Source organism: Vombatus ursinus, unplaced genomic scaffold (genome assembly GCF_900497805.2).
Source record: "Vombatus ursinus unplaced genomic scaffold, bare-nosed wombat genome assembly UNPS02014768.1, whole genome shotgun sequence".
NCBI lineage: Eukaryota > Metazoa > Chordata > Mammalia > Diprotodontia > Vombatidae > Vombatus > Vombatus ursinus.
This window is the reverse complement of record NW_020954546.1, coordinates 18,611,802-18,639,713: the sequence shown is the minus strand read 5'-3', so window position 1 is coordinate 18,639,713 and position 27,912 is coordinate 18,611,802. Positions and strand designations below refer to the sequence as shown.

The 27,912-nt window shown below is 42.6% G+C and overlaps 1 protein-coding gene across 1 annotated transcript in view; it reads left to right on the top strand.

Annotated features, from left to right (window-relative positions):
* The window catches only part of CALN1 (calneuron 1), a 452,243-nt gene that overhangs the window by 73,593 nt on the left and 350,738 nt on the right, over positions 1 to 27,912 (top strand). The window contains exon 2 of the mRNA XM_027861507.1: positions 10 to 130. Coding sequence (XP_027717308.1) covers positions 10 to 130 — 121 coding nt within the window. The remainder of the gene's footprint in view (positions 1 to 9; positions 131 to 27,912) is intronic.

Here is a 27,912-nt window from a genome sequence, read left to right as displayed (position 1 = left end):
AACAGGGAGAAGATGCCGTTCCATCATGTGACAGCTGGCTTGTTGTATAAAGGGAATTACCTGAATCGGTCCCTCTCTGCAGGCAGTGACAGTGAGCAGCTCGCTAACATCTCAGTGGAAGAATTGGATGGTAAGAGACATGCACTGTTGAGCAGATTCGCCATAGTGGGCAGGCGGCTGGAGGAGAATGGCCTCAGCTCTTGCTGCCTTAATGGGCAGTCATGACTAAAGCCAAGCTGTGGTGAATAGGGAAAGAAAAAAGTCAGAAATAAATTCCAGGTGTTCTTTCCCTATTTAGGCCTGGCTGACCCATCACCAGGTAGAAAACTTGCCTCAGTAATAAATTAATGGAAGACCAAGGTGAATGATTTCCATCCCCAAGGACAAGTCCCTGGCTCATTCAAGGGGCTCTCTCCCATGTTTTGTACTTCCTACGGTTCAATGAGCTACCATGTTTCCAAATTGTCTTTTGTGGTATATACCAGCTGCAGAGGAGGGCCAGACACTGGTGATGGCTGCCTCTTGGCTCGAGGCTGGCCACTGCTTTGATTCCTGGCCAAGACTGGTGCTTCTCAGCAGCCATTTCTAAGTGGATTTGGGAGTGGAAAATAAGTTGACAACCTCCAACTGCATTGTAAGACTTGGTGGGAGGCAATTGGATGTGTGCAGTGGAAAGAGGGTTGGTTTTGGAGCCAAAGAGCCTTGGTTGAAATTGTAGCTTTGCTATTTACCACCTGTGTGCCCTGAGACAAATCACTTCCCCTCTGGGTGTCATTGTCCTCATCTGTAAAATGGGAGTGGTAGGGTCAGGCTTGATGTCCTATATAGTGCCTTCCAACTCTAACTATAAGATACTGTGACCTGAGTTCAAATCCTGGTTCTGCCACCCACTACCTACATGACCATGGGTAACTCACTTGATCTCTTTGGGTCTCAGTTTTCCCATCTGTAAGATGAGGGGGTTGTAGTAAATGATCTCTATGGTCCCTTTGAGCTCTAAAATAATGATCCTATGTTCTCTAAAATTCCTTTGACACCTGGATCTCATGATCCCATGATTCCATGGGCATTCAGTGCTAGCAACAGAGGGAAACAATCTTGAAAGAAGAATGGATGTCCTGTGTAGGGATGGGATGATAACTATGAAAACACATTGGCCAATTCCTTAAATTCCAAGCTTTTGGGCAGAGTCTCCAGGGCTTGCAGGGTCAGTGCTCTACCTGGGCTCTCCTCCTCGTGGCCTCAAGAGCTCAGGCTACTCCTTAGGCCCCCACCAGACATTTTCCCTTGAGTAATGGACCCTCCAGCTCATAAGGATCAACAAGTCAGAGATTCAGGCCTGGAAGAGATCTTAGAAACCACCTAGTCCACCTTCATTATTGGTGATATCTTTTCTTTTTATAAATCTCACCTTGACCAACACATTCCTTCCCACTGCTAGAGAGCCAAAAAGTTTAGTAAAATCAATGAACATATCCAAAAAATTTTACATCAGTTGCATGCAGTGCTCCATATCCATAGTCCCCTACCCTTGCAAAGATGCTGGGAGAGACATTTTTCTTCTTTGGGGCTAAGCTTGGCCATTATCATTTTGCAGCATTTTTTCATTGTTTTGTTGGTTCATCTCCTATATTTTCCAGAAAAAGAAACTGAGGCTCAGAGCGTTCAAATAATTTGTCCATGGTCACATAGTATCAGAGGTAGGGAATTGAACTCAGGTCTCCCTGGCTCAAAGACCAACACTCTATCTACTACACTGTGTTGTCTTTGTGAGTTGAGAGGTCTTTTCTAAGGAAATAAGGGAGGATTCAACTAGATCAAGGATTCTTCACCTTTTTTGTGTCATGGGTCCCCTTTGGTAGTCTGGCAATGCCTATGGCCTCTTTGTTGGCATAATATTTTTAAATAACTGAAGAAAATGCTAAATTTCAATTAGAGGTTAGAGGAAAAAGGATGTAAAATTTCTCCCCCATCTAAGTCCATGGATCATCTAAAATCTGTTCATGTTCCCCAGATTCAGAAGCCCTGTTCTAGAACTTGGGGTTCTCCTGTGTTACTGAGTAGAATGCTCAGGGCACCAGGAAGCCTCTCTAAATCCACTAAAGCCCAAACAATCTTAGGTCCAAATCATCTTTCCCTAATGCCTTCCATCTTTTCCTAATACCTTTCATCATCACCATGTTTTATGGCAAGGGCTCAGCCAAGGCTCTAGAGATGAGAAATTAGAATCACTGCAGATGGTCCTAATGCTGGTAAGTTTCATGGTCTAATCTAATGTGTTGTGCATGTGCACAGATCCAGGAGACTCAAAGTTATCTCCCCCAGATGGGAGGGCGGGGAAAGCTATCCCCATGGTGGGTGCGCCATGCCAAGCAGCATAGGGATCTGAAGTTCAACCTGTGTGATGGGGAAGGATGGCAGGGGGAAGGAGAAGAAGGATGGCAGCTGTGGCATTTGTTTGCTTGCCTTATTTACTAAAATGTTTTTGGGGAAAAAGGGATGGGAAAAGGTTTTTGTTACAGAGAGGGATCCTTGTAACCCTAAGGTTGTGAGGGGCTCTTGGATTCTGTGAGGATGGGGGAGGTCACATAGGTGGGATTGAGGCTTGGTTTGATTCAGAAGATCCCTTAAGAGAGGAATTCTTGGCCAGCCTTTGTAGACTTCTGGAGTAGTTTAGACTATATCAGACCTTCGGAGTGGTGGAAAGAGAGTTGGTTCAGGAGTGAGAGGACCAGGGTTCAAATCCTACCTGTGATGTTTAACTATCTGGACCTTTGATCTTACAGACTTAGTACTTGTACCTTTCTGGGCCTCAATGTCCATATCTGTAAAATGAGGGAGGTCAGATCAGATGGCCTCTAAGGTCTCTTGTGCCAGATCTGGGAGGGCAGCCTGGGCTATATTCTTTGGCTTCTGGGATCTCCACTGTGATGAAGACAATCTCTGTCGTCATTTTCTATGTGAAATGCTAGCATACTGTTAAATGGAAACAGGAGATCGAAGGATGGGATCATTAGCTTGTGGGGAAAGATGGAGGCTAGCCTACAGATGATCCAGCTCAGGGGGACTGGGGAACTAGGGGGAGACAGGCAGGAGATGTTTCATTGAACCAAGCTGGTGGCAGTCTGGTCAGGTATATCAAATGTGGAGGACAGACTGTCTTCCCCCACTCAATCAGTTCAATAAGTATTTATTACTGTGACAAACATTGGGCTCAGGCATGCAAGGATGCCAGGACAAAAATGAAATAGTTCCCACCCTCAGGAAGGTTATATTATATCAGAGGAGACTATACATCTATACACACATGCATATTTATATTGATACACACAAAATAATTACAAAGTAATTTTTTTGGGGGAGATGCACTAGAATCTGGGGGGAATTAGGAAAGCCTCACATTGATGTTGACCCTGGAGCTGGATCTTGAAGGAACTCAAGAGTGGGGATGAGGAGAGTGTGCATTCTAGACATGGTGGGCAGCCGGTACAAAGACGTGGATAGGAGATGGTGTAAGAAACAGTAAGAAGTCCCTGATTGGGTAGAAAGGCTAAGAAGGAATACCCGCCTTGAACTGAGAGGCACTGGAAGCAGGGGTGGGGGAACAGGCTAGGAAAGCCATGTACCAGCTGAGATGCTAGTTAGATAAGAAAGGGCCAAGCTGGCTTAGGAAAAATCTCCTAGTTTAGGGCTATCTTAGAATAAAATTCCCGGGCCTTACAACTTCTTTAATGCTAAGTTTGTCTGGCTTTAACCCCTTTCTCTTCATTGATAGTATTTTCTCCCGAAACCCCATCAATGTCTCTGGCATCCTGGGGAGAAGGGCAGGGGCCCAAGAGTAGGCCAGGAGAATTTAAGGAGAGAGTGGTATTCCTTGGTGGATGGGCAAGGCCCGGTAGCTACAGCAGCAAGATGGAGGGGACCACCAGCTCCATGGCTTCGGGGTGGAGAGAACCAACAAGCAGAGGAAAACTTGAACTGGGAATAGGTCTAGAGCACAGCAAGACTGTAAGACCAGGTCCCATTCTCGCCTGGGGCTGGTCCTCTGAGACGCCCTCAGTTTCCAGATATTCAAAAGAAGGGATGGGGGCAAGAACGGAGAAATGAAGAATGGAAGGTACTCCAACTGCAGATGGATTCCTGTTGGGTCCCCCGTGGCTCCGAGTTCTAGGAGTGATCATTCTAATGACTTTGCAAACTTGGGCTTGGTCTACCCTCCACAGTGAGAGGGTACTGCCCTGGTGTCTCTGCTTGGCATCGAGATCTGGACAGACAGTACTCAGGTAATGAGTATAGGAATATTATGTATATTAATTATATATACATAATATAATGTATGTAATATATACATATTATATATGTATATATAATGTATGTATGTAATATATACATATTATATATGTATATATAATGTATGTATGTATACAAAGCACACATATACATATATAATATAGTAATATTTACATAACATATAACATACATACAATATATGCACAATTAATTATGTATAAATATAAGTATAGCAATGAATTATAACCCCCTGGGGGAGGGGTGCATCTGAGTGTGTGCCAGAGAACCAAGCAGTCCCTTTGGTATAATTAGGTAAGTGCTTTGAACTTACATTGTACAAAGGGCATTGAGTGGGGATGACCATGGAGCCGGTCATGCTTGTAGGAGGCTGGCTCTAGAATTGGATGGGGCCTCAGAGTTCATCTAGTTCAACCCCCTCTTTTTACAGAGGAGGAAGTTCATTGAACTTCTATTGAGCACCAACTGTATACTGAAGCAATGGGCTAGGTGCCTGGAATCTTAGGATGATAGATTCAGAGCCAGAAGGGAGCTCAGAGACCATCTAGTTCTTCTTCCTCGTTTTATAGATGAGGAAGGACAACAAAGATTAATTAAGGACTTACTGGGTACAAAGGCACTGTGCCAGGACCTGGGAATCTTAAAATCATTACTGGTTGATGGATGATTAACATATAGCCTTAGTCAATTGCGTAGGACCCTGGGAGGTGGTGACTTACCCAGGGTCATACAATGTGAGAGGAAGGACATGAACTCAGATTATCCCCCCCCACCCTCTTAGTCTCTTTCCAATCCACCCTGTGGCTCTCACATTAGACACACTGCTATGGAACAATCAAAATGTTGATGGTGCGTATTAAAAACTGCAGACTCGACTCTCTCTGTCTCTCAGTTTCAATTTTCTCAACTGCAAAATCAAGGGGTTGAAGTATATGACCTCTGACGTCCCTCCCAGTTCTAAACTTGTGATGCTACTGATCCTTGCAGGGTGAACATTCTCTTCTAATACTTAGTGGAGGGAGAAAGGGGCTCTCCTACCCTCTGGATCCTGGCCACACCAACTTCTAAACAAGACAGGCAGCTCCCTCACCAGCTTGGCATTCTCTGTGTCGGCATAAGGTAGAGATTGTGACCTAGCCTGATGCACAGAAGTAGTCACACTGGGGATCCAGAATGTTCCATTTGGGAACAGGTGATACATGCATAGCATGGGACGATGATGAATCAGCAGTAAGGAGTTGTCCTAACACCCCCCAAAGCAATTGGTGGCCGTGGGGCCAGCATTAAACCTGTTTAATTGGATTTAGTCAGTGCAGCAAACCCTCCTCACTGCCTGAGGGCTGCTTTTTGGAGTCACCTCCCTGGGTGAAATCTCTCCAGCTCATCCATCAGCTGAATGTTCCATGCTCTCCTGGAGACAGGCCATTTGTTCTCTGACTTATGAGATGGAGGCTTATTATTATCATTATATTATTATTACTATTACTATTTTCTAATAGGGGCAACAGATGAAGTTGTGGTCCTGATCATGTTTCCTTCTATGTCCCATTCTGTGTGCAAAGGTCCTGGGTGAGCATATCTGAGCATGTGCCTTCTGGGTTCCAACCTTGGCAGGCAGAAGGCATTGGCCAGGCAGGTTTAGGAAACAGATTGGACTGAATCAGCCTCAGATGACTGTGTTTTTCAGTTTTTGAAGAAGCTAAAGTTTCAGAGCCTTAAGCTGCTTAGGGATCTCTTTGAGACTCTTGTTTCAAGCCCTCTTGGGATTGCTGCTGGCCTTTAATCTGACAAGTATTTATTAAACAAATGCCTACTATGTGCCAGGGAGAGAGGCAGATTAATGTGGTGAATAGGGAGGCGCTGTGGCACAGGGGAAAAACCATTGACCCTAAAATAGGGGTAATTAATTTGTTTGTATCATGGCTTCCTTTGGCAGTCTGGCTATGGACCCCTTCTCAGAATAAGGTTATGTTGCTTACGTGCACATTTAACAAAAATGCTTGATTTCAGTTAGAGATTAATGAAAACAAAGATGTTTTTCTCCCACCCAAGTTCATGGACCTTCTAATATGGATCCAAATTATGAACCCCTGCCCTAAACACAGAAGACCTGATACTTGCAACCTCTGTGACTCTGGACAATTCAACTGACCTCATTGGGCTTTATCTATAAAATGAGGGGATTTGATCTTTGGGGTCACCTTAGATCCTAAATCCATGATCATAGGATCCTGTGACAGAAGGCTGGTCTTGGACTGAAGATATCCTGAGTTCAGTCAGAGTCATGCTTCTGTTACATATTGGCTGTGTGACTTTGGACAAGTCACTTAACTTCTCAATGGGCCAGAAACTCTCTAAGCTGCAGAGAAGTTACTGATCTGCATTGGTAGAGGGTGTTTTCTTACTGAGAGATTCCTATGATGACCAAATCATGGATACAGATTTTTAAAAATGTGACTAGTTTGTGTTAGGTGGTGGGGTACAAAGACAAAAATGGTGACCCCCGCCCACAAGAGATTACGTTCTATTGAACGTAGACTTTTATCTTCAGGAAGAGGAAGCTATATAGTAACTGGATTTAGTTTCTATTTAGTGGGTGGATGCGAAGGTATCTTTTCTGGTCCCATCCCATTGTACAGCAGATGGTTGGTGCCCTGTGGAGGCCACTGTGGCCTCATGCTCTTGGATGGTGACATAGGCAGATACCCATTGAATACCCATCCATTACTAATGAATGGATATTCTCATGCCTGTGGTTGGTGGGGTGAGGTGGGGCAGATGGTCTGTCCATAGCTACCTGTAGTGAAGGGGGAAAGCAAGGAGCCAGCCACTTATCCCTGATTGACTGAAAAAGGACCAACCCTTTGGGAACATCCTGGTCCATTCATCATGTCTTGATTAGTGATCCCTTCTGCAAAGGTCTTTCTTGCTCACTTTTTCCTTTATCCATATCCATATCTATTGTTGGACCTAGGAAGAAGGAAGTGATGGGAAGCTACACCAGTATAAGCAGAAGGGCATTGGTAACTGGTGCTGTGGAAATAGCATTGGGCTTAGAGTCAGAGGATCTGGGTTCAAATGCTGACTGCTGCTTACTTTGAGTAAGGTCACTCTATTAATACTCATCTATTAAGAGGAGTCTAATCTCTGAGTGGAGGGAGTTCTCACACCTATGGAATCATAGATCTTTGATCTACTGATGTATTGACCTTGAACTCCCCCTCTCTGCATTTTGGTTTTCTCATCTGTAAAGTGAAGCATTCAATAGCATGTTTTCCAGTTTTTTCCTAGCTCTAAAGCTGATGAATAAACACATTGGAGCAGAAAATTCTGCAAAGGGCCATCCATATATCCATCCATTTATTCATTAACTCATTCATCTATCCATTCATCAATTTATCCACCCATCAATCCATCCATCCATCCATTCATCCATTCATTCATTCATTTATCCATTTAGGAATTCATGTATCCATTCATTCAACAAACATTTATTGAATGTCTAATTGTAGGGATATCCCTGTGCTGTACTTTGGGGAATAAGAAGAAATGTTGCCTCTGATATTTGCCCTATACAAACCCCTGGTGTAGTTGAAGAAATAAGAAGTATGTTCATTAGCTAGCAGGCTGATTGGAGAGCTCCTCCCAGATCCTCCATTTAAGAAGAGAATCCAGGATAGATTGGCAAACAGAGTAAATAGGGAAAACCTCCCCATTTCCCACCCAGCTTCTGGACTTCATCATGTTTCTGAAGCAGGTGCCCCCCTACTCTCTCCCCTCTTTTTAGCTTCTATTTATGCATTGCTTTCCCTATTAGACTGTAAGCTCCTTGAAGGTAGTGACTGTCTTTTGCCTTTGTGCCTCCAGCACCCAGCACTGTGCCTGGCACGTTGTAGATGCTTAATAAATGTTTATTGACTGACAGCAGGCACCGGAACCTTGCCATGGGAAATGTTGGGGACAGGTGGGTCTTTCCTGGCACCTCTCAGAGCCACCTACACTGCCTCTCCTTCAGGCTGGCCCTGTATGTAAACTAACCGATGGAATTCTAGTCTAGGTGGCCACTTGTCTCCCTTGGTCTTCTGCTCTCAATCCAGGGGCATCTCTCCCTGTCATTGTCCCAGCCATCCCAGCAGAAGACACTCTACTGTCCATTATCATGTACCTTGGGTAGCTAATTTGTCTCCTTCCCTCTCCCCTGGCTTCTCTCTCCTCCCTTGAACTGGAAGAGAACTTAAAGTTCATCTAGCAAAGTTCTCTCATTGGACCTTTGAGAAAGCTGAGACCCAGAGAGGTTAAATGATTTGCCCAGAGTCACACAGGATATAAATATCCAAGCCAGGATTTAAACTCTAACTCCAAATCTAATGCTCCTTCCTCTGTGCCACTTAAGTGACACTCCACTCTCCTGGTTTGGGGTATCTTCTCATCTTTGGTACCTCTGTCCTCATCTGAGCCCTGCCCTGCCCCCAACCCCCATACCTCTTCCTTTCATGCCCCAGTCACAAAAGGAAGTTTTGGTGGGAGCAGCCAGGTGTTTACTAGTACTACCCATCTGGACATTGATCATGTCATGACACATTGGAAAGGGGCAAAGGGCATGGATTCAAATTCTGCTTCTGATTCTTATTACTTGTTTGACCTCAATCAAGATACTTAACCTCATGGGCCTCAGTTTACTTAACTATAAAATGAAGGGGTTCTGTGTTCCCTTTCAGCTCTCAATCAATGATCCTATGAAAGCATCAGTTTTATAACATTAAGTAAATATTTAATGCCTGTAAAATTCTTACAAGGAGGCCAGATGGCTCAGAGGATAGAACCTTGAAATTGGGGTCAGGAAAACTTGCTTTCAGCTCCCACCTCAGACATTTACTAGTTGTGTGACCCTGGGAAAATCTGGGCCTCGGTTTCCCCACCTGTAAAATGGGTACACAAATACACATAATTCTTAACTCATAAGACTTTAAAAAAAATTTTTTTTTTGCTTTTTGGTGAGGTGATCGGGGTTAGGTGATTTGCCCAGGGTCACACAACTAGTAGGCATTAAGTGTCTGAGGCTGGATTTGAACTGAGGTCCTCCTGATTCCAAGGATAGAGCTCTATCCACTGTGCCACCTAGCTGCCCCTATTCATAGGACTTTTGAAGATCAAAGGAGATAATGTATAGAAAAGATCTTGAACTTGGAGTGGCATATATGTTTAAGTTATTCAATCAATCAAATAGAAAGCATTTGTCAAAGACTTACTGTGTGCTAAGGCACAGTGCTAAGTACAGGAGAAGTGCATGTATACTTTTGGGTGATGATGATGACATTGGAAGGCTGGTTGGGAACTGAGATGCTTAATAAATCTTTTAGTGGGCTGCTGTCTATTTTTAAAGCTCTATGCAAGGTCAGGCTCTCTGTTCCCTTTTAAGATATGAGGCCCAGTGGAGTCCCTGAGGCAGTGTGTGATGGTGGAAAGAGTTATAGCTTTGGAGATTGATGATCTGGGCTCAGTCCCTGGCTCAGCCCCTGACTAGCTAGCTATATGACTTTGGGCAAGTTATCTGTAAAATGGGGGCAAGCAGGGTCTCCTGCTTCCCTGGTGCAGGGTTTGTGAAGAAGTTGCCTGGGAAATGAGAAAGCGCCTTCTGAATATGAGCTAAAGAAAGGAGGGCAAAGTTCTGCAGCAAAGAATCGGATGAGGCTGTTGTGCTGTGCTCCAGCCCACCTGTGCCTTGGGGTGCCCAGAATTTCCTTTTAAAGTCAGCTCTTGCCTTCACTTTCCTTCTCCCCCACTGAAGATGGTTTTGATTCTAAAAATCCGAAGGCACATTCTGCTTGCCCCTTTGAGTCACTCGCCCACATGGGCTCTGTTGACAACAGGATCAGAGGGAGGCAGAAATATTCTCATAGTAAGAGGGGATCCTCACAACTGCTGCCTGAAAAGGAGGCTTCTGCATCTGCGCTCCCCTCTCCTGGGAAGGAAATAAAACCTGTGTACCTCAAAGGCCTTCCAGGCATCCTGTGATCCCAGCTAGGTGGGGACGAGGGAAGATTGCGTGGCACCTGAGCAATGCCGTGTCTTCAAGAATTGTGATTCTAAAAAAATACTTATGCTTTTTTTCCCTCTGGAGTCGCAGACTGTTGTTCCATCAAGATGATGATGAGGCCTGTGGGTTCATTGTTATTAAGAACTCCCAGGTGAGGGAACTCTCTCTATTAATGCAGGTCACTGCCTTCTTTGTGACTTTTTGAGAATGCCGAGAGACTGTTGACCCTGACTTGGCCAAGGTCACACGACCAGTGAGTGTCACAGCCCGGACTTTCCTATTCACTAAGCCACACTGCCTCTCATGGCCAGGAGAAAGTAATTTTCTATGAACTTTTTGGCCTTATCCTTGGAGGGAAATAGACATTTGTTCTCAGCACCTTTCTCCTTGAAGAGGGACGCTATTGTATGAAATTTTACTTTGAAAGGTTGCCTCCATTCACTTTCTTTGCAGATCGATTGGGCCAGGTATAGGGGGCAGGTGTCAAAGACTCAGAGAGTATTAATCCAGGCCCTGGGATACCCCACTATTTAAGGCCATAGTGCTGCTTTCTGAGACAGGCTAAGAAGGGTGTTCCACTTAATGAAATGAAGCCACCTCTGTCTCAGAAGCCCTTTCATATTCAATCAATGAAGCAACCAACAAGCATTTGTTAAGCACCTACTATATGCTAGGCACTAGAAGAGCACTGTGCCTTGTAAGCATGATCTCAAATGAGCCTCACAATGACCCTGGGAGGTAGGTGTTATTATAACTGAGATGGGGGAACTGAGGCAGACAAGGTTAAGTGACTTGCCCAGGGTCACACAACTAGGAAATGTCTGAGGCCAGATTTGAACTCAGGAAGATGAGTCTTCCAGACTCCAAGCCCAGTGCTCGGAGCACTATGGCACCACCTAGCTGCCTCTAGATGCTAATATTATCCCCATTTTATACTTGTTTTGTTTCCCTCTATTCCTGCATTCTGTTACCTGGCATGGTCCTGGCTCTTTGGTGTGATGCTTCAGCCCTGATACCTGCCTGCCTGACTTAGCTCTCCATTTCTGAATCTTGAAGCCTTCTGGCCACACCTGACCAAGTATCTGGACCCATCCTCGGGTCATGTCCCAGCTGGTCAATTAAATGACAGAGGTCTAAGGGATTACCTTAATATTTGTCTTTTAATACCCATCACTTAGCACAGTGTTTCGAACTAAGGTGTTTAAAAATGCTTATTAATTAATTGACTCTGGAGACAAGGAGTCTCTGTTCAAATCCTATCTCTGGTATTTGTAACTTACATGACATCATGGGACTCAGTTTCTTCATCTGTAAAGTGAAGGGATTGGATGAGACAGCCTTTGAGCTACCAGCTCTCTGCTGGGGAGGAAGAGAAGAGAGGGCTTGGTGACAGTGAGCCCCAGAAAGCCCCTGCTTTCTTCAGGAAAAACCAACAGGGATATAGCTCAGTCAGGGGAAATCAGAGGGGAAGCACTGGCCTTGTGCTCTCAAGGATGCCTCTCACATGCCATAAAGACATGGCTTTGATTGGTAAACATTTTCTGGGCTTTGAAGGCCTTACACTTAGGACTTCTAAGGCATACTTCCAAAGGACAAGTGGTGGTTTTAAGCAAATCCCATCAATCCAAACAAACTCATATGTCCCTGGGCTAATATTGCAGAAAGGGGATGGCAGTGGGGAAAGGGTGGCTAGAGCCATGAGGTCTGTTGACAAGACTCAATTGACAAGACTCCCATACTTGTGCTGGACAGTGCCTGGCACATAGTAGGTGCTTAATAAACATTTATAGATTAATTGAATTTCTGTTGCTTGAAGGAATGATTGGCAGCTTTAAATACTCACAACCAGAGCTTTCATTTTTTTTTTTCATTTGAAATCTTTAAGTTGGGTTTCCATAATATTGTAGTTTCTTGGCACGGTCCGATGAAACTCCAATTTGAGCTTAGGTAGCCTGGTTTTCTCAGTCTTCTATTGAGCTTACTTTCACAGTTTCCTAGTTGTGTGCTTTATTCCCGAAACCCCCAGGGCTCCTCCAACCCCATCTGGTTAAGATCTGAAGCAATTTTTGTTTTCCCACTTCCTTGAAAGATATAAAACTCCAGCCCGTGTTAATGGCCCCATTGCACACAGGGTTTATGGTGGGGCTGGAGGACTGGTAGTGAGTTTCTGCAAAGCCCTCAGAATCCATTGCCCCAGGACTTATTGATGGGTAGAAGTTTGATATGAGTGTGTTGTTGGGGAGCAGGGGATGGTGTCTAAGCTCTTGGCCATGATGGATTGGCACAGTTGAAGGAGAGTAGAAACAGTTGTCTATACCAGGTGGGGAGGCTGGAGCTTTTGGTTTTGCTGCTAATCCTTCACTGAAATGAGTCACACTGAGTCCGAGTAGCCTGGGCCATATGGGTTTTATTTTCAGTCTCTTCTGCCTGCCTAGAGTGGTAGTTGGGAGATGGCAGTGAATACCTTTGGCTGGATGTCTCCAGTCTTTCGTAGGAGTCCTTTGGGAAGTTGAGCTCAAAGGCAATCTGACTTTGGGGATGGCTAAAGAGTTCAGCAAAGTTTAGGAAGACATGGCATAGCCTACCTTTGAGGCTTATAAGCCTCCTCACGTCAGACCTTACGCCTTTTCATGGTAGCATTTCTTAGTATTCGTGGACACAGAGAATTACTGAGTGGAAAGGGATCTCAGAGGCCTCTGGTCCAACTTGTACCTAATGGAAAATCCTTTCTATTACACCTTCCAAGTGCTCAGGTAATCTTTGTATGAAGACCTCCATTGAATGAGAGTCTACTGTCTTCCAAGGCCATCTGTTCAATTTTTGGTAAATTAAAAAAAAATCTATTTATTAGCAACCTTTTCGGACATCAAGGCTCAATTTGCTTGTTTTTGACCCAGCTCCCAACTGCTCCTGGTTCTGCCTCCTGAGGCCACCCCTCTCCCACGGGACAATCCTTTGGATCCTCAAAGGCAGCCATGATATTCCTTTATCACTTCTCTAAGCTGAAGACCCCTCTTTTTGTCAAGGAAGCTTCTGTGCTCTACAGTGCTGATTAAGCACAAGATTGTGAGAAAAACATTTTGTGAAGTTTTTAAATGGTATTTATATTCACTTATTATTATTATTTTAACTAGACTTGTGATTGTGAGTGTGTGTGTGTGTGTGTGTGTGTGCAAGAAGCTGTTGGTGGGAAATTTCCTCTACCAATTCTTATTCAGCATATTCTCTATACCTTATAGTCTTAGAATGTTGCTTAAGGTCGATATTATTATTAACATTAACAGTAACATTAGCAGCAGCAGCAGCAGCATTAGCAGAAGCTATAGTAGTAATAGTACTACTACTACTAGTAGTACTTCTGGTATCATTTATGTAGGAAAACTAAGTTCTCTTTTGGGATTCAGTAGAAGTGTTTCCTGGTGCCATGAAGGTTACCTTTGTCTGAACCTGTCTTTCCATTATGGGTAAGTCAAGGCTGAGGGTATGGAAGCTCAAACTTGTGACAGTATAGGTAGAAGCAGAGAATTCTCTAAAAGGCCAAAAGTTTGAGGAAGCAGATTGAGTCAGACAAATGGCCAGTCTGCTGCTATTTTCAGAATTTTGTCCCTTTATTTAATGCCAACACTCCCAAGCTGAACTGTCACTCCTTCCTCTAAGAAATCCAGTTTCATAACCTAATCCAATCTTTGGTTTCTCCTCCTTCACTCACACCTGAGAAATCTGGTCTTGTCTTTGGTTTATGCTCAATTGGTCTTTGTTGGAGGCACCAATCTTTCTCTGGGCAGGTGGGGAGGTTGGGGGAAAAGTGACTTGCCCTAATCACAGGCAAAATGAAAGGAAAATATTAGTCTTGAGCTGGGTAGTCACTTCTGGTGTGAGGAATGAGGTTCTCTTGGGACTTTCCAAAAGATCAGTCATTTTAGGAACTCTATTCTTCCCCAGTGTCTGGACAGTCAATATTGGGGTCGTTCTGCTTAGCTGTTGGCCAAGGTGGGACTGCATTTAGTTCCAATTATTGATGAGCTACAGAATTAGTGGGAGGGGGCAGATTGGAAGTAGTGTTATCATTATTACCTGTGGAGGGGTAAAAAAGAGGGGCCCTATATCTTCCTTCTCTTGGTGCCTCGTTATAAAATGAGTTGTCATACCCAGTCTCCTGATACTTACACATTTATATTCTCTTGCTTTGCTAACTATAGAGGAAAACAAAGTTGTCTTTCTCTACTTTCCTGTGGTCAATTATAGATTAATAAACCCCTGCCTTACCCCCAAGACCTGGTCTTATTGCCCTCGATTTCCCCCATTTCCAACACTGCATATTTTGATAGGTGATTGTATTCAGAGATTGCTTGGTTCACAGAAGAAAGATAATAATCACCCAAACTCAGTCTCTTGCTATGTCTTGTAATGATGCTTCTCTGTCTCACCTGTACCGCAAAGCTATGAACTGTGGTTCTTTTGCCATGGAATATGCCAAATGTTGGTGTGCTTGAAGACTGTGGTCTTTTCTTCTTCATGGACAAGCCATAGAGCTACCCCAGCAAAATAATTCTTGTGGAATCCCTTTTATGGCCCCAGAGTCTTAGGCTGAGTTTGATTCTGAAGGGAGATTGTCTTTGAATTTGGGAGTCCTTGGAAATTGTTGAGTGAAACATGAAGATAAAGATTCCACTGCTCTTCTAATCTAGATCCATAAGGAATTAGGATGTTTCTGGGGAGGTCTTCATAGGGAATAGATCTTTTGAGGGAAGGATCAGAGATCCAGACCTGGAAAGAACCCTAGGGGTCATTTATCCAACTCCTTTTTATTTTACATATGAGGAAACTAAAGCCTAGGAAGACTTATCCAAGTTGCTTATCCAAGATCTTACAAGTAGTTAGCTTCAGAAGTAGGATTTGAACCCAGGTCCTCTGACTCTGGAGGCAGCTAGGTGGTGCAGTAGATAGAGTGCCTGGAGCTCGAAAGATCTGAGTTCAAATCCAGCCTCAGACACTCACTAGTTGTGTGACCCTGGTCAAGCCTCTGTTTGCCTCAGTTTCTTCATCTGTAAAATGAGCTGGAGAAGGAAATGACAAACCACTCCAGTATCTTTGCCAAGAAAACCACAAATGAGGTCACAAAGACTCATACATGACTTAAAAACAACTGAACAATAACCTCTGAATCCAGAGCTGCTGTTCTTTGCATTGTACTGTCTTGTCACCTTTGATAACACCCTCTTTCTCAGCTTGAGTGTGATTCTTATAGAAGGTAGAAAAAAATCAATCTATAAACTGAGACCTAGTCTGGGGCCTGAGTCGCCCATCTAGCTAATGGCCAGATATTCCAGATGGGAGCTCGATTGGCCATAGCAGGATGGCGACAGAGACATGAGCATCTGTGGGTGACTGTCTGTGGCCACTTTACCAGTGTTCAGGAACTTGGCATTTGCTTAGGAATGGAGCACCCTTCCAAACCCATCAGCTGCCTTTAGCTGTAAAGACTAATTCTCCCTGGCTCCTGGCCACACTCCTCTATTGTTCAGGCCATTATGGAAATATGCAGCCACACACAGTTATGGTCTCTGTAGAATAAACTCTCAAAGAGGCAACATTAAAGCAGTGGTCACCTGCCAGGAAATTAGGAGAGCTTAAGGAGACCATCTGGGCCACTAATGAAGAGGTTTGATTTCTAGTTCAAGTTATGTGACTGTTGTTGCTGGGGAGGCCAGGTGGAGGGGTTGGGTTTTTGGATTCCTCTTAGGGACACCTTTATCCCATCCTATCTCGCCACCCAAGGGGCCAGTTGCCTAACATGAGACTGGAATTTACAGACACAGATGGTGGAAGGTGAGGGGCCATAAAGTTTGATCTATGGCACTTGGAATCTCCACCATCCTTTGGTATGTGTGTGCACAGGAGATGAGTGGAGGAGAGAGAGACTAGCTCTTAATAGCTGTTTTATTTCCTATTTCCTCTTTCATTTTGAGGGAAGGCAGCTGAATGGGAAGGCAAGTTCATATATGTCTCTTTTCCACATTCCCTTTTAAACTGTACTTTTTATACCTTTTCTTTCTCATTCTTTCTCTCTTTTCCAGACCCACTTCCCTCCCATTCTTCCTCTCTCTCTTTCCCATTCTTCTCTTCTTTTATAGACTGGTAGGTTTAGAGCCAGAAGAAACCTTAGACTATCTAGTATCCAAAACTCTCAGTTGACAGATTAATAAACAGACCCCAGAGAAGTTGAGGCTTGCCCAAAATTGCTAGTAGCAAGCAGCCAGTCATGATTAGAATCCAAGTCCTCTGATTCTAAATCTAGCCAATTTCATAGATCAATCAATAATCATTTACTAAGCACCTCCCATGTGCCAGGCACAGTGCTAAACACTGGGGTTACAAAAAGAGGCAAAAGACAATCCCTGCCCTCCAGGAACTTACAATCTAATGGGGAGACAACATGCAAAGTAATATATGCAAAGTAAGTTATATACAGGACAAAAAGGAAATGAGTAAAAGAAGGAAAATACTGGAATTAAGAAGAGTTGGAGAAGACTTCCTGTAGAAGATGGGATTTTTGTTGAGACTTAAAGGAAGCCAGGGAGGTCAGTAGGCAGCAGAGGAGGGAGAACATTCCAGGAATGGGGAACAACCAGAGAAAATACCTGTAGGGAGATGGAGTGTCTTGTTCATGGAACAACCAGGAGGCCAGTGTCACTTGATTGAAGAGTATGGATTGAGAAATAAGGTATCAGAAAACTGGAAAGGTAGAAGGTGACAAGTTATGATGGACTTTGAATACTGAGCATTTTACATTCGCTCTCAGAGTGATAGGGAGCCACTAAGCTTATTTTGTGGGAGGAGGAGGTGACATGGTCAGACCTGTGCTTTAGGAAGATCACTTTACTGGCTGAATGGAGGAGGGCTTGGAGTGGGGATAGACTTGAAGCTGGCTGAGCCACCCACAGGCTAACACTTAAGCTGGGATATGAAAACATTTAAGTTTTTCTATCAGCATTAAGTCACTGAGATGTCCGCTAAATGATGAAAGGATTAGGACCCTAAGTAGCAACACTCCATGTGCATACAGAATGAGTGAATAAATCATAGCATACCTCTAGAATGCATGAATAAACATTGGGATATCTTTTTATTTCCTGGCAATTCCTTACTTTTTTCGTACTTTCAACTTTTAAAATTATATCCAACATTCTTCCCATTGTGCTATGCTGCCTCCTCTTCTCATTCCTTCCTGTCTTTTTTTCCCTCCTTTTCCTATCCTTCTTCCACTTTTCTCTTCATTCTCTCCCCTCCTCTCTTCTCTATCTTTTTCTCATATTCCTTTTCCTCTCTCCTTTTTCTTCTCCTCTCTTTCTCTTATTGTCTCTCTTCTCTTCTTTGTTATCTCCTCTCCTTCCTTCCTCTCTTGTTTCTTTTCCCTCTCTTTTCCTACCTCCTCTTCATCTGTCTCTTCTCTTTGTGCTTTCTCCCCATCTCTTTTTCATCCTCTCCATCTTTTCCTTTCTCCCTCCCTTTCCTTTCCCCTTTCTCCTTCTTTCTTTATTTCTTCTCTCCTTGCTTTCTCCCATAGAAGCACCGGCAGATGTGTAGCCTGTTCCCTAATACCAGGGGAAAGTGCCTATGAGCAGCAAGTTGCTTTATTTGAGAAAGGGAAGGTTTTCATTTTAGAAACCTTTAGAAACACTGCTTGTTATGGAGGATGATGTGATAACTCACAACCAACATTGCCTGAGGACCCCTTTAAAATGCTGCAGCTGCCATACTGAAAGCTCCTGGCCATTTCAAGACCTCCGTGGCGACTATTTAAATCCAGCCAGGATGGAGATGGGGAAGTGGTAATGTAGTCATCCTTTGTTTCAGGCAGCACCCCAGTTCTTTCCTGCCCTATTTCAGAAAGCAATGGTTCTTCTTAGAAAGTGGAAAGGGCACTGCTTTCAGCATCAGAGGACCTGGATTCAAATGCATCCCTTGCTATTTACTACCCATATGACTTTGAGCAAGTCACTTCCCTTCTCTCTGCTTCAGTTCCCCCATCTGTAAAATAGGGATAATAATGGCACCTACCTCATAGTGTTGTTATGAGGACGAAACGAGTTGATATATGTAAATGTACTTTGTAAACCTTAAAATGTTAGCTGTTATTTATTATTACCTCTCTGTGCCTCAATTTCCTACAAAATGAGGGGTATGGGACTATATACTCTCTGAGGTTCTTTCCCTCTGAATCTATGATACCAGATTCTTCTATTTAATCAAGTATTTTTTGAGTAGCTACTTTGTACCTAGGCAGAGCCCTTTGTTATAAATGATGGCTCTGGCTCAGTCTTTGGAGGGGCTTCCATTATGGGGAGAGAGAAAGGGAGCCCTCCTCTGTGTCTCTTCCAACCTCTTCATAGTATCATAAGTTCCAAGCTGGAAAGTACTAGTACTTTAGAAGTTAGTGAGTCTTTCTTGTATTACTGATGAGGAAACTGAGGGTCAGAGAGGTTAAGTGACTTGCCTAGGATTACTATTGCATTTCAGTCTAGAGTTTCAAATAAAGCATACATGCATATAGACACAAACACACACACAAATTCAAAGCATTTCATGACACACAGAATGACGTGGGCAGTTCTCAAGGTGTGGAGGAAGGGAGGGAGAAAATTTGAAACACAAAATTAAAAAAAATGAATATTAAAATTTTTTTACATATAATTGGGAAACATTTAATGGAATAAAAAAATTAAGAAAGTAATGATATAGGCAACCATGTGAGATATGGATCAGATGACTAAAGAAGGAGAAATATGTCTCTGGTGTTCCCCAGCAATCCATAGTGACAAGGCAGCTCTCCTGAAAAAGTCTGCCTCTGTTGCCTCTTAGTTACCAGTCCTCTTGGAGACAGCCCCAGGCACTGGCAACTAATCAACAGAGTTCCCTGTATCTTGGCAATATTGTGCCAGAGTATGTGTCTATTTCCATGGGTGCTGCCCTTCAGTCCAAGGCCCGTGCCCTATAATCTCTTTAAGCTGATTTGTGAAATTTGCCACATTGACCAGGAATTTCCCTGATCAGAAAATTGGGACACTAGTGCACTATTGTTGGAGTTGTGAACTGATCCAACCATTCTGGAGAGCAATTTGAAACTATGCCCAAAAGACTATAAAAACTGTGCATATCCTTTGACCCAGCAATACCACAACTAGGTCTGTATTCCCAAAGAGATCATTAAAAAGGAAAAAGGACCTACATGTACAAAAATATTTATAGCAGCTCTTTCTGTGGTGGCAAAAAAAAAATTGGAAATTGAGGGGAAGCCCATCAATTGGGGAATGGTTGAACAAACAAATGTAATGGAATGCTATTGTAAAATAAGATATGATGAGCAGGTGAATTTCAGAAAAATCTGGAAAGACTTGTGAGAACTGATGCAAAGTGAAATAAGCAGAACCAGGAAAATATTGTACACAGTAACAGCAACATTGTGTGCTCCCCCTTATGTATGTGTTGCCTTCCCAACTTACTTATGAACCAAGAACTGGTCCATGTCTTATATGCTTTGGTGTCCCCCATAGCACTCAGTTAATCGGCAAGCATTAATTAAGTGCCAACTGTATGCCAGGCAGTCTGCCAGAAGCTGGAGATAGAGAGAAAAACTGAAATACTTCCTGCCCATGAGGAGCTTATGTCCCATTGGGGGAGAATACATGTATGTAAATAAGTACGTATATAGTAGAGACAGAGCAATTTTGTGGGGGACTACATCTGGCACCTGGGGAGGGGAGCATCAGGAAAGGCTTCATGTAGAAGGTGTTGCTTCAGTGGAATTTTGAAAGAAACAAGTAAGTCTCTGAGGCTGAAGTGAGGTGGAGTTGTATTCCAGGTATGTCAGAGTCAGTGCAAAGCCACTGCAGATTAAGACTTGATGTATTGTTTTGTTGATTGTCTAAAAAGTGGTAATAATGCAGACCAATCGATCCATAAATATTTTTTAAGTGTCTTTGAGAGATAGTGGAAGATGGAAGAATCTGGCAAACTATTGTCCATGGGGTCACAAAGAGTCAGATATGACTGAACAACAAAAATGTGCCAGGTCCTGTACTAAGCACTGGGGATATAAAAAGAGGTAAAAGATCATCCCTGCCATCCAGGAGCTTACAGTCTAAGGGGAAAAACAACATGGAAACAAATTTACAAAGCAAACTACATATAGGATAAATGGGAAACTATAGAGGGAGGGCACTAGAATTAAGAGGACTTGGGGAAAGCTTCTAGGAAAAGTGGATTTTAGTTGAGACTTAAAGGAATCTAGGGGGGTCAGTAAGCAGAGTAGAGGAAGGAGAGCATTCCAGGCATGTGGGGGACAGCCACAGAAAATATCAGGAGGTAAGAGATGGGAGGTCTTGTTCATGGAACAACCAGGAGGCCAGTGTCACTGGATGGAAGAGAACATGACGGAGAGTAAGGTGTAAGAAGACTGGAAAGGTAGGAGGTGACCACCTTATGAAGAACTTTGGAGAGATGGGTGTCAATCATTTACTGGCACACTGCTGCTTCTATCCCTCATCAAAGTCATTGATAAAACTATTCAACAGAACAAGAATAAGTAAATACAGATTTCTTGGGACACTTCACTAAAAATCTCTTTCCAAGTTGACATCATCCCAGTAATGATTCCCCTTTGGGTCTGCTCATTCAACTGGTTCCAAATCCACCCAATGGTGGCATATTCTAATGCATATTTATATTATCTACAAGAAGAGTGTCAGAAACTTTGCCAAACATTTTTCTAAAAACTTAGGGATATTATTTCTACAACATTTCTCTAATCTACCACTCAAATAACTTTGCCAAAAAAGAATGCAATTAGTCTTCTGTGGAAGAGGCCATGATGGTTCTGAGTGATCATTGCTTCTCTTTCTAGTTGTTCACAGACATTCCATTAATATCATGTTCTACTTTTTGCCAAGAGTTGAAATCAAGTTCAGTGACTTTTTGTGGACAGACTATTCCCTTCTCTCTGTCTCTGTCTCTGTCTCGGTCTCTGTCTCGGTCTTGGTCTCTCTCTCTCTTTTTAAATTGGGATGAAAGTTGCCTTCATTAGCATCTCATATTCTCCAACATCTTTAAAAAAATCACTATCATTTAGCAGTCTCATCTGCTAGCTTTTTAAATAATATTTTATTTTCCCCCAATTATATGTAAAGACAATTTTTAGCGTTCATTTTTACAAAAATTTTGAGTTCCAAGTTTTTTCTCCCTTCCTTTCTTCTCTCCCCTCTTTCTAAAATGGTAAGCAATTTGAGATAGGTTATATATGTGCAATCATGTAAAACATTTCCACATTAGTCACAGTTGTGAAAGAAGAAAGAGACCAAAAGGAAAAAAAAACCATGAAAAAAATAAGAAAGTGAAAATAGTATGCTTCAATCTGCATTCAGAGTTTATCATTTCTTTCTCTGGATGTGGATAGCATTTTCCATCATGAGTCCTTTGCAACTGTCTTGGTTCGTTGTATTGCTGGAAAGAGCTAAGTCATTCATAGTTGAGCACACAATGTTGCTGTTACTGTGTACAATATTTTCCTGGTTCTGCTTATTTCACTTTGCATCAGTTCTCACAAGTCTTTCCAGATTTTTCTGAAATTCACCTGCTCATCATATCTTATTTTACAATAGCATTCCATTACATTTGTTTGTTCAACCATTCCCCAATTGATGGGCTTCCCCTCAATTTCCAATTTTTTTTTTGCCACCACAGAAAGAGCTGCTATAAATATTTTTGTACATGTAGGTCCTTTTTCCTTTTTAATGATCTCTTTGGGAATACAGACCTAGTTGTGGTATTGCTGGGTCAAAGGATATGCACAGTTTTTATAGTCTTTTGGGCATAGTTTCAAATTGCTCTCCAGAATGGTTGGATCAGTTCACAACTCCAACAATAGTGCACTAGTGTCCCAATTTTCTGACATCCTCTCCAACGTTTATCATTTCTTTTTTGTCATATTAGCCAATCTGATAGGTGTGAGGTGGTGCCTGAAAGTAGCTTTAATGTGCATTTCTCTAATCAAAAGTGATTTAGAGCATTTCTTCATATGGATATAGATAACTTTGATTTCATCATCTGAAAACTGCCTGTTCATATCCTTTGACCATTTATCAATTGGGAAATGACTTGTATTCTTATAGATTTGACTCAGTTCTCTATATGTTAACATCTGCTAGTTTTTTAGGTACCTTGGGATGTTCTCCAAGGCCTGGGGACTTGAAAATTCTTCAAAGGGAATTAGATGCTCTCTCTTCCTTTTCTCCATGTTAATTATTTTTGATTTATTCTTCTCAGTCTAAAGATCATTCCTTTTTGCAGAGAAAACAGAAGCAAAGTGACTTGAGTACTTCTTCCTTTTCTTGGTTGTCCGTTATCATCTTCTTATCTGTCATGGGCCCTAGTTCCATCTCTTATTTGGTCTTCCTTTTGTCTCCAACATTGTGAAAAAAGCCCATTTTGCCATTTTCCTATTCACCTGCGAATTTTAGTTCATTCTAACTTCTATAACTTTTGACTGTTCTTGTAAGGCTATGGCACTCTTTTGTATTTATCCTTCATTATCCATCTTTTAAAAATCTTCTTTCTTTCTTTTTCTTTTTTTAAGGCAACTGGGGTTAAGTGACTTGCCCAAGGTCACATAGCTAGTAAGTGTCAAATGTTTGGTCTGAGGCCAGATTCGAACTCAGGTCCTCCTGACTTCAGGGCCGGTGCTCTATCCACTGTGCCATCTAGCTACCCCCATCTTTTTTAAATCTTCTAAGAAGGTATTGTAAAAATTCAATTTGGCCAATGAGCCATACACCCACATCTCTTCTGTTTTCTTCCCCTAGCTTCCTTGAAAGTCAAGTTGAACTGCTAACTCCTATAGAAGTCCATCCTGAGGCTTCCCTTCCCCCACAGAATACTTTGTATATTTGTGGCATTTACTTATCTGTGTACATATTCTTTCACCCAATTGAAGGTAAGCTTCTTAAGGGCAAGGACTATATCAGAGAGACATGAATGGATAGAATGCTAGACTTGGAGTCACAGAATGTCAGAGTTGGAAGGGACCTTAGAAGTAATAATAATAACAATAGTAATAGCAATAACTAGAATTTATATTGTACCTGTTATGTGCCGGGCATTGTACTAAATGTTTTACAAAGACTATCTCATTTGGTCCTTACAGCAACCCTTTGAGGTAGGGGCTATTTTTATCCCCATTTCACAGCTAAGGAAACTGAGGCAGCTGTGTTTAAGTGACTTGCCCAGGATCACACAGCTAGTAAGTGTCTGAAATTGGTTTGAATCCAGATCTTCTTGACTTTAGGCCCAATACTCTGTTGACTGTGTCTACAAAAAAGTTATCTTGTCCAACCCATACCTGCACAAGAATCATTTCTTGTTGAAATCTAACAAGGGGATGTCCAGCTCTTACTTGAAGACCTACAATGAGGTAGAACTTTCCCCTTCCCAAGGCAGCCCATTTTATTTTTGGAGCTTTAGGGATCTCTTTACATCTTTTACCCACTGCTTTTTCTTCTACCCTTTGGGGCCAAGAAGGAGAAGGAGCATGGCAGACTTTCCAAATTTAGAATCAATTAATCAACAAATATTTACTATGCACCTACTATGTGCCAGGGACTATGCTAAGGGTTGGAGACTTGAAGATAACAATTATATATCTTCTGAGTCTTCTCCAAACAAAACACACCAAATTCCTTTTATCTATCCTCATATATCTTGAATTAGAGCCTAAGTGCTCTCCAGCTTGTCAGTTTTATTCCTAAATTATGGTACCTAGAATTGACCAAACTACTCCAGATACTGTCTGACAAGGGCAGAGTGTGGAGAGAGAATCACTTTCTTATTCCTGGAAAGACTAAAGGAACATAAACAATACAGATTCTGGATTCAGTGATACCCAGAATACTGATGGAAAGTCGGCAGATCTTCAGTGTATAAGAGAATGTGTAGCCTGGAGAAAAGAAGGCTCCATGAAAAGAAGGGATGAGAAAAGAAGAGATGAGAAGGGATGAGGAAGGCATATGATCACTGCTTTCAAATGTTGAGAGGATTTTCATGTGGGAGAGGGATTAGATGGTACTGCCCAGGAGCAATGGGTAGAATTACAAAGATGGAAGTTTAGCTTTGAGATAAAGAAAAGCTTCCTAACAATTAGGAAGTGGAAAGGGTTGACTCAGGAAGTGATGCCTTCCCCATCATGAGAGCACTTAGGCAAAGGCTGGTTGACATCTTGTTAGGGATGCTATAGTAAAGATTCTTGTTCAGAGGTGGGCTAGGTAGTACCGAGATTCTGTGTTTCTATAATTTAACTATCACGTGTGTGTGTGTGTGTGTGTGTTTTTGTGTGTGTGTGTGTGTGTGTGTGTGTAAGCTATTAATTCCTTCAGCACGACTTGTGGCGCACATGAGTTCTCTGATATTATTAAACAGTCTGCCTGGGTACTCTTGATATAAAGCCTTCTAAGGGAAGTGTCTTCTTGGAGCCTCCAGTGAAGTTTTTTTTAATTATAATATATGTATTTTTTCTGCTCCTAGTGCCTTGCCCACTCATAATATAACACATTTGTCTTCATAAGGGAATGTGACTCAGAGCTTATGCCTCTGATGGCTACAAGTCACTTAGGAAGGATGAATACAGTAGCACTGATGAGTGGGGAAGGCACACAATGGTTCTCCAAGAGCAAACTAATACATCATTTTTGTTCGTTCTCAGCTTTATCAACAACCGGGTGGCAGGTGAGAGAAGATAAACACTTAATGCTCTCAGCATTCTTGCTGATTGTGACCCAGTCATGGATGGAGGCTGAGCAAAAGATGCAGTCATGGTGGGCAAAACAAATATGAAACTCATTGTTCATTACTAAACCACAGGAATTTTACATGACGGAGCCTGTGGGAAGACTCCTCAAGAGCTGTGAGATGATACCAGACAAGGATTGGTCAAAGGAACTGGGGGTGTTTTCTCTGGAGAATAGGCGACTCAGGCAGAACACATGTTGATACCTGTCTTCAAGTGTTTGAAGACAGGTGAGACATGTTTGTCTTGACCCAGAGGGTCAAAATAGGAGCACTGGAAGTTATAAGCAAGAAAATCTAGACTTGAAATAAGGAAGAATTTCCTAACTATTGTTGTTGTTCAGTCATTTCAGTCATGTCTGACTCTTCGTGGACCCATCTGGGGTTTTCTTGGTAGAGATACAGGAGTGGTTTGCCATTTCCTTCTCCAGCTCATTTTAGAGATGAACAAAGTGAGGAAAAAGTGGTTAAGTGACTTGCCCCGGGTCACACATCTAGTAAGTGTCAGAGATCAAATTTGAACTCAGCTCTTAGGACTCTATCCACTGCAGCGCCACCTAGCTGCCCATTCTAACTATTGGAGCTATCTGAAAGTGAAATGGGTTGCCTTGGGGTAGAGGATTCTTTCTTGTGGGAGTTTGAGTGTCATGCATGAAAAATAGTGAGAAGGTGGATTTGGCCAGATTAAAAAGTGAAAGGAGTCGGGAGGAGTAATGTCCAAAAAGTCTGGCAAAAAGGGCCAGGCTGTATAGGGCTTTAAAGGCTAAATGGAGGCATTTGCATTATATTTTATTCTAAAAGGAATGGGATATGAGGGAGAGTTAGGAGACCAGTACAGTGCTGAGATTATGAAGCTGGGAGGCTGGAATAGAAATAGAATAGAAACAGGGCAGTTTGGAAGAGGGGTGGGCTTAGTTGGAAAGACAGTGAGTTGAGTTTGGGACATACAGAGTATAAGATGTCTACGTTTTAAATGTCCACTCAGCAATTGGTGATTCAGAACTGAAATTTGGAGGAAAGACTGGATTCTAGATATTTGAGTAATTTGCATAGAGATGAAAGTTAAGTCTGTGAGAGTTGATGAGGTTTCCAAGAGAGAGTATAGAGGGGGAAGAGAAGAGGACTTAGAATAGAACCTAGGGGAACATCTACAATTGGGGGGCATGGGACAGGAAAGGAGACTGAGAAGGCAGAGTCAGATAGGTGGGAGAACCAGAAGAGATTAATATCCAAAAACCCAGAGAGGAAAGAGTGTCAAGGAGGAGAGAGTATTCCATAGTGTTGAATGCAGCTGACCAGATGGAGAAGGATTAAGACTGAGGAAGGACTATCAGATCTGGCAAGTAAGAGATTTCTGGTAACTTTAGAGAGATCGGTTTTAGTGAGTGATCAGATCACAAGCCAGAGAGCAAATGTTTGAGGAGTAGATAAGAGGAGAGGAAAGAGAGGAAATAAATATAGACAACTATTCAAAAACTTTGCTGAGAAAGGGAGTAAAGACTTAGGATGCTAACATGAGGAGATGGTAGGGTCTAGTGGAGGATTTTTAAGGATGAAGGAGACTTGGGTGTGTTTGAAGATAGTGTGGAAGCAACTGATTGGTAGGGAGGGGTTGAAGATTCCAGATAGGGACAGAAGACAGGAAGGAAGGGGAGGAAGGGCACATGTTGGGAGGTTGGTCTTGGCCAGGAAAAAGGTCATCTGTGTTAGAGAGTGGAAGATGGTGTCAAAGGGTTTTGAGATGAAGAGAATGGAAAAAGAGGGAGCGCGTGTCAAAAAGCCTCGACTTCTTCAGTACAGTTGGAGGCAAGGTCCTCAGCTTAGAGAGAGTATGGAGAAAGGATTGCAGGAAGGTTGAGGAGGAAAGAAACCTGGAATAGCCATCATGGGAAGGTGGGAGAGGGCATCAGTTGGGGAGGAGCCAAAGGATTGCCTTGCTGCAGCAAGGGCCCAATTGAGGTTAGATAACTTGAATTTGTGATGTACCCTGTTAGCGCGGTTATGAGATTGCCTCCAGCTTTGTTTATTGGCTCATGAGTATTAGTGGAGAAAGTGCATGGTGGAGGTGATCAGGGGTGAGGTTTGGCAAGAGAAGAGCAGAGACAGGACAAGGAGGCCTTCAAACCTCCTGAGTGTGACTTGAACCAGATTAAAATATAATTTGTATATAATTTTAATGTGTTGTTATATTAATAAAAAAGAAGTATAGAAACGTGTGATCTTCTAGGTCAATATTCAGCCTGTGGCGATCTTTGTGTACAATTTGGTGACCTCCATTTCTATTTGGCATCATTGGCTTAGAACACTGGGAGAATAATTGATTTGCCTGGGGTTACACAGCTGGTAGGTGTCAGAGGCAGGATTTGAACCCAGGTCTTGCTGGCCCATTCATTAAAGTGCTTTGTAAACCTTAAAGCTATATGCAAAAGCTAGCTACTACTACTATTATGAAAAATACTAATAGTAGCTAAGGTTTGTATAGCACCCACTATGTGCCAGGCACTAGGCTAAGCACTTTACAATCATGACCTCACTGGATCCTCACAGCAACCCTGGAAGGCAGGTGCTATTATTATTCCCGTTTTACAGATGAGGAAACTGAGGCAAACAGAGGTTAAGTGATTTGCCCAGGATCATATAGCTACTAAATACCTGAGGCACTCTGATTCAAATGATCAGTTTGGCAAACGTTTCCTATGTCTCCGTTTAGTGTTCCAAGGGCCAGAGGGATCACA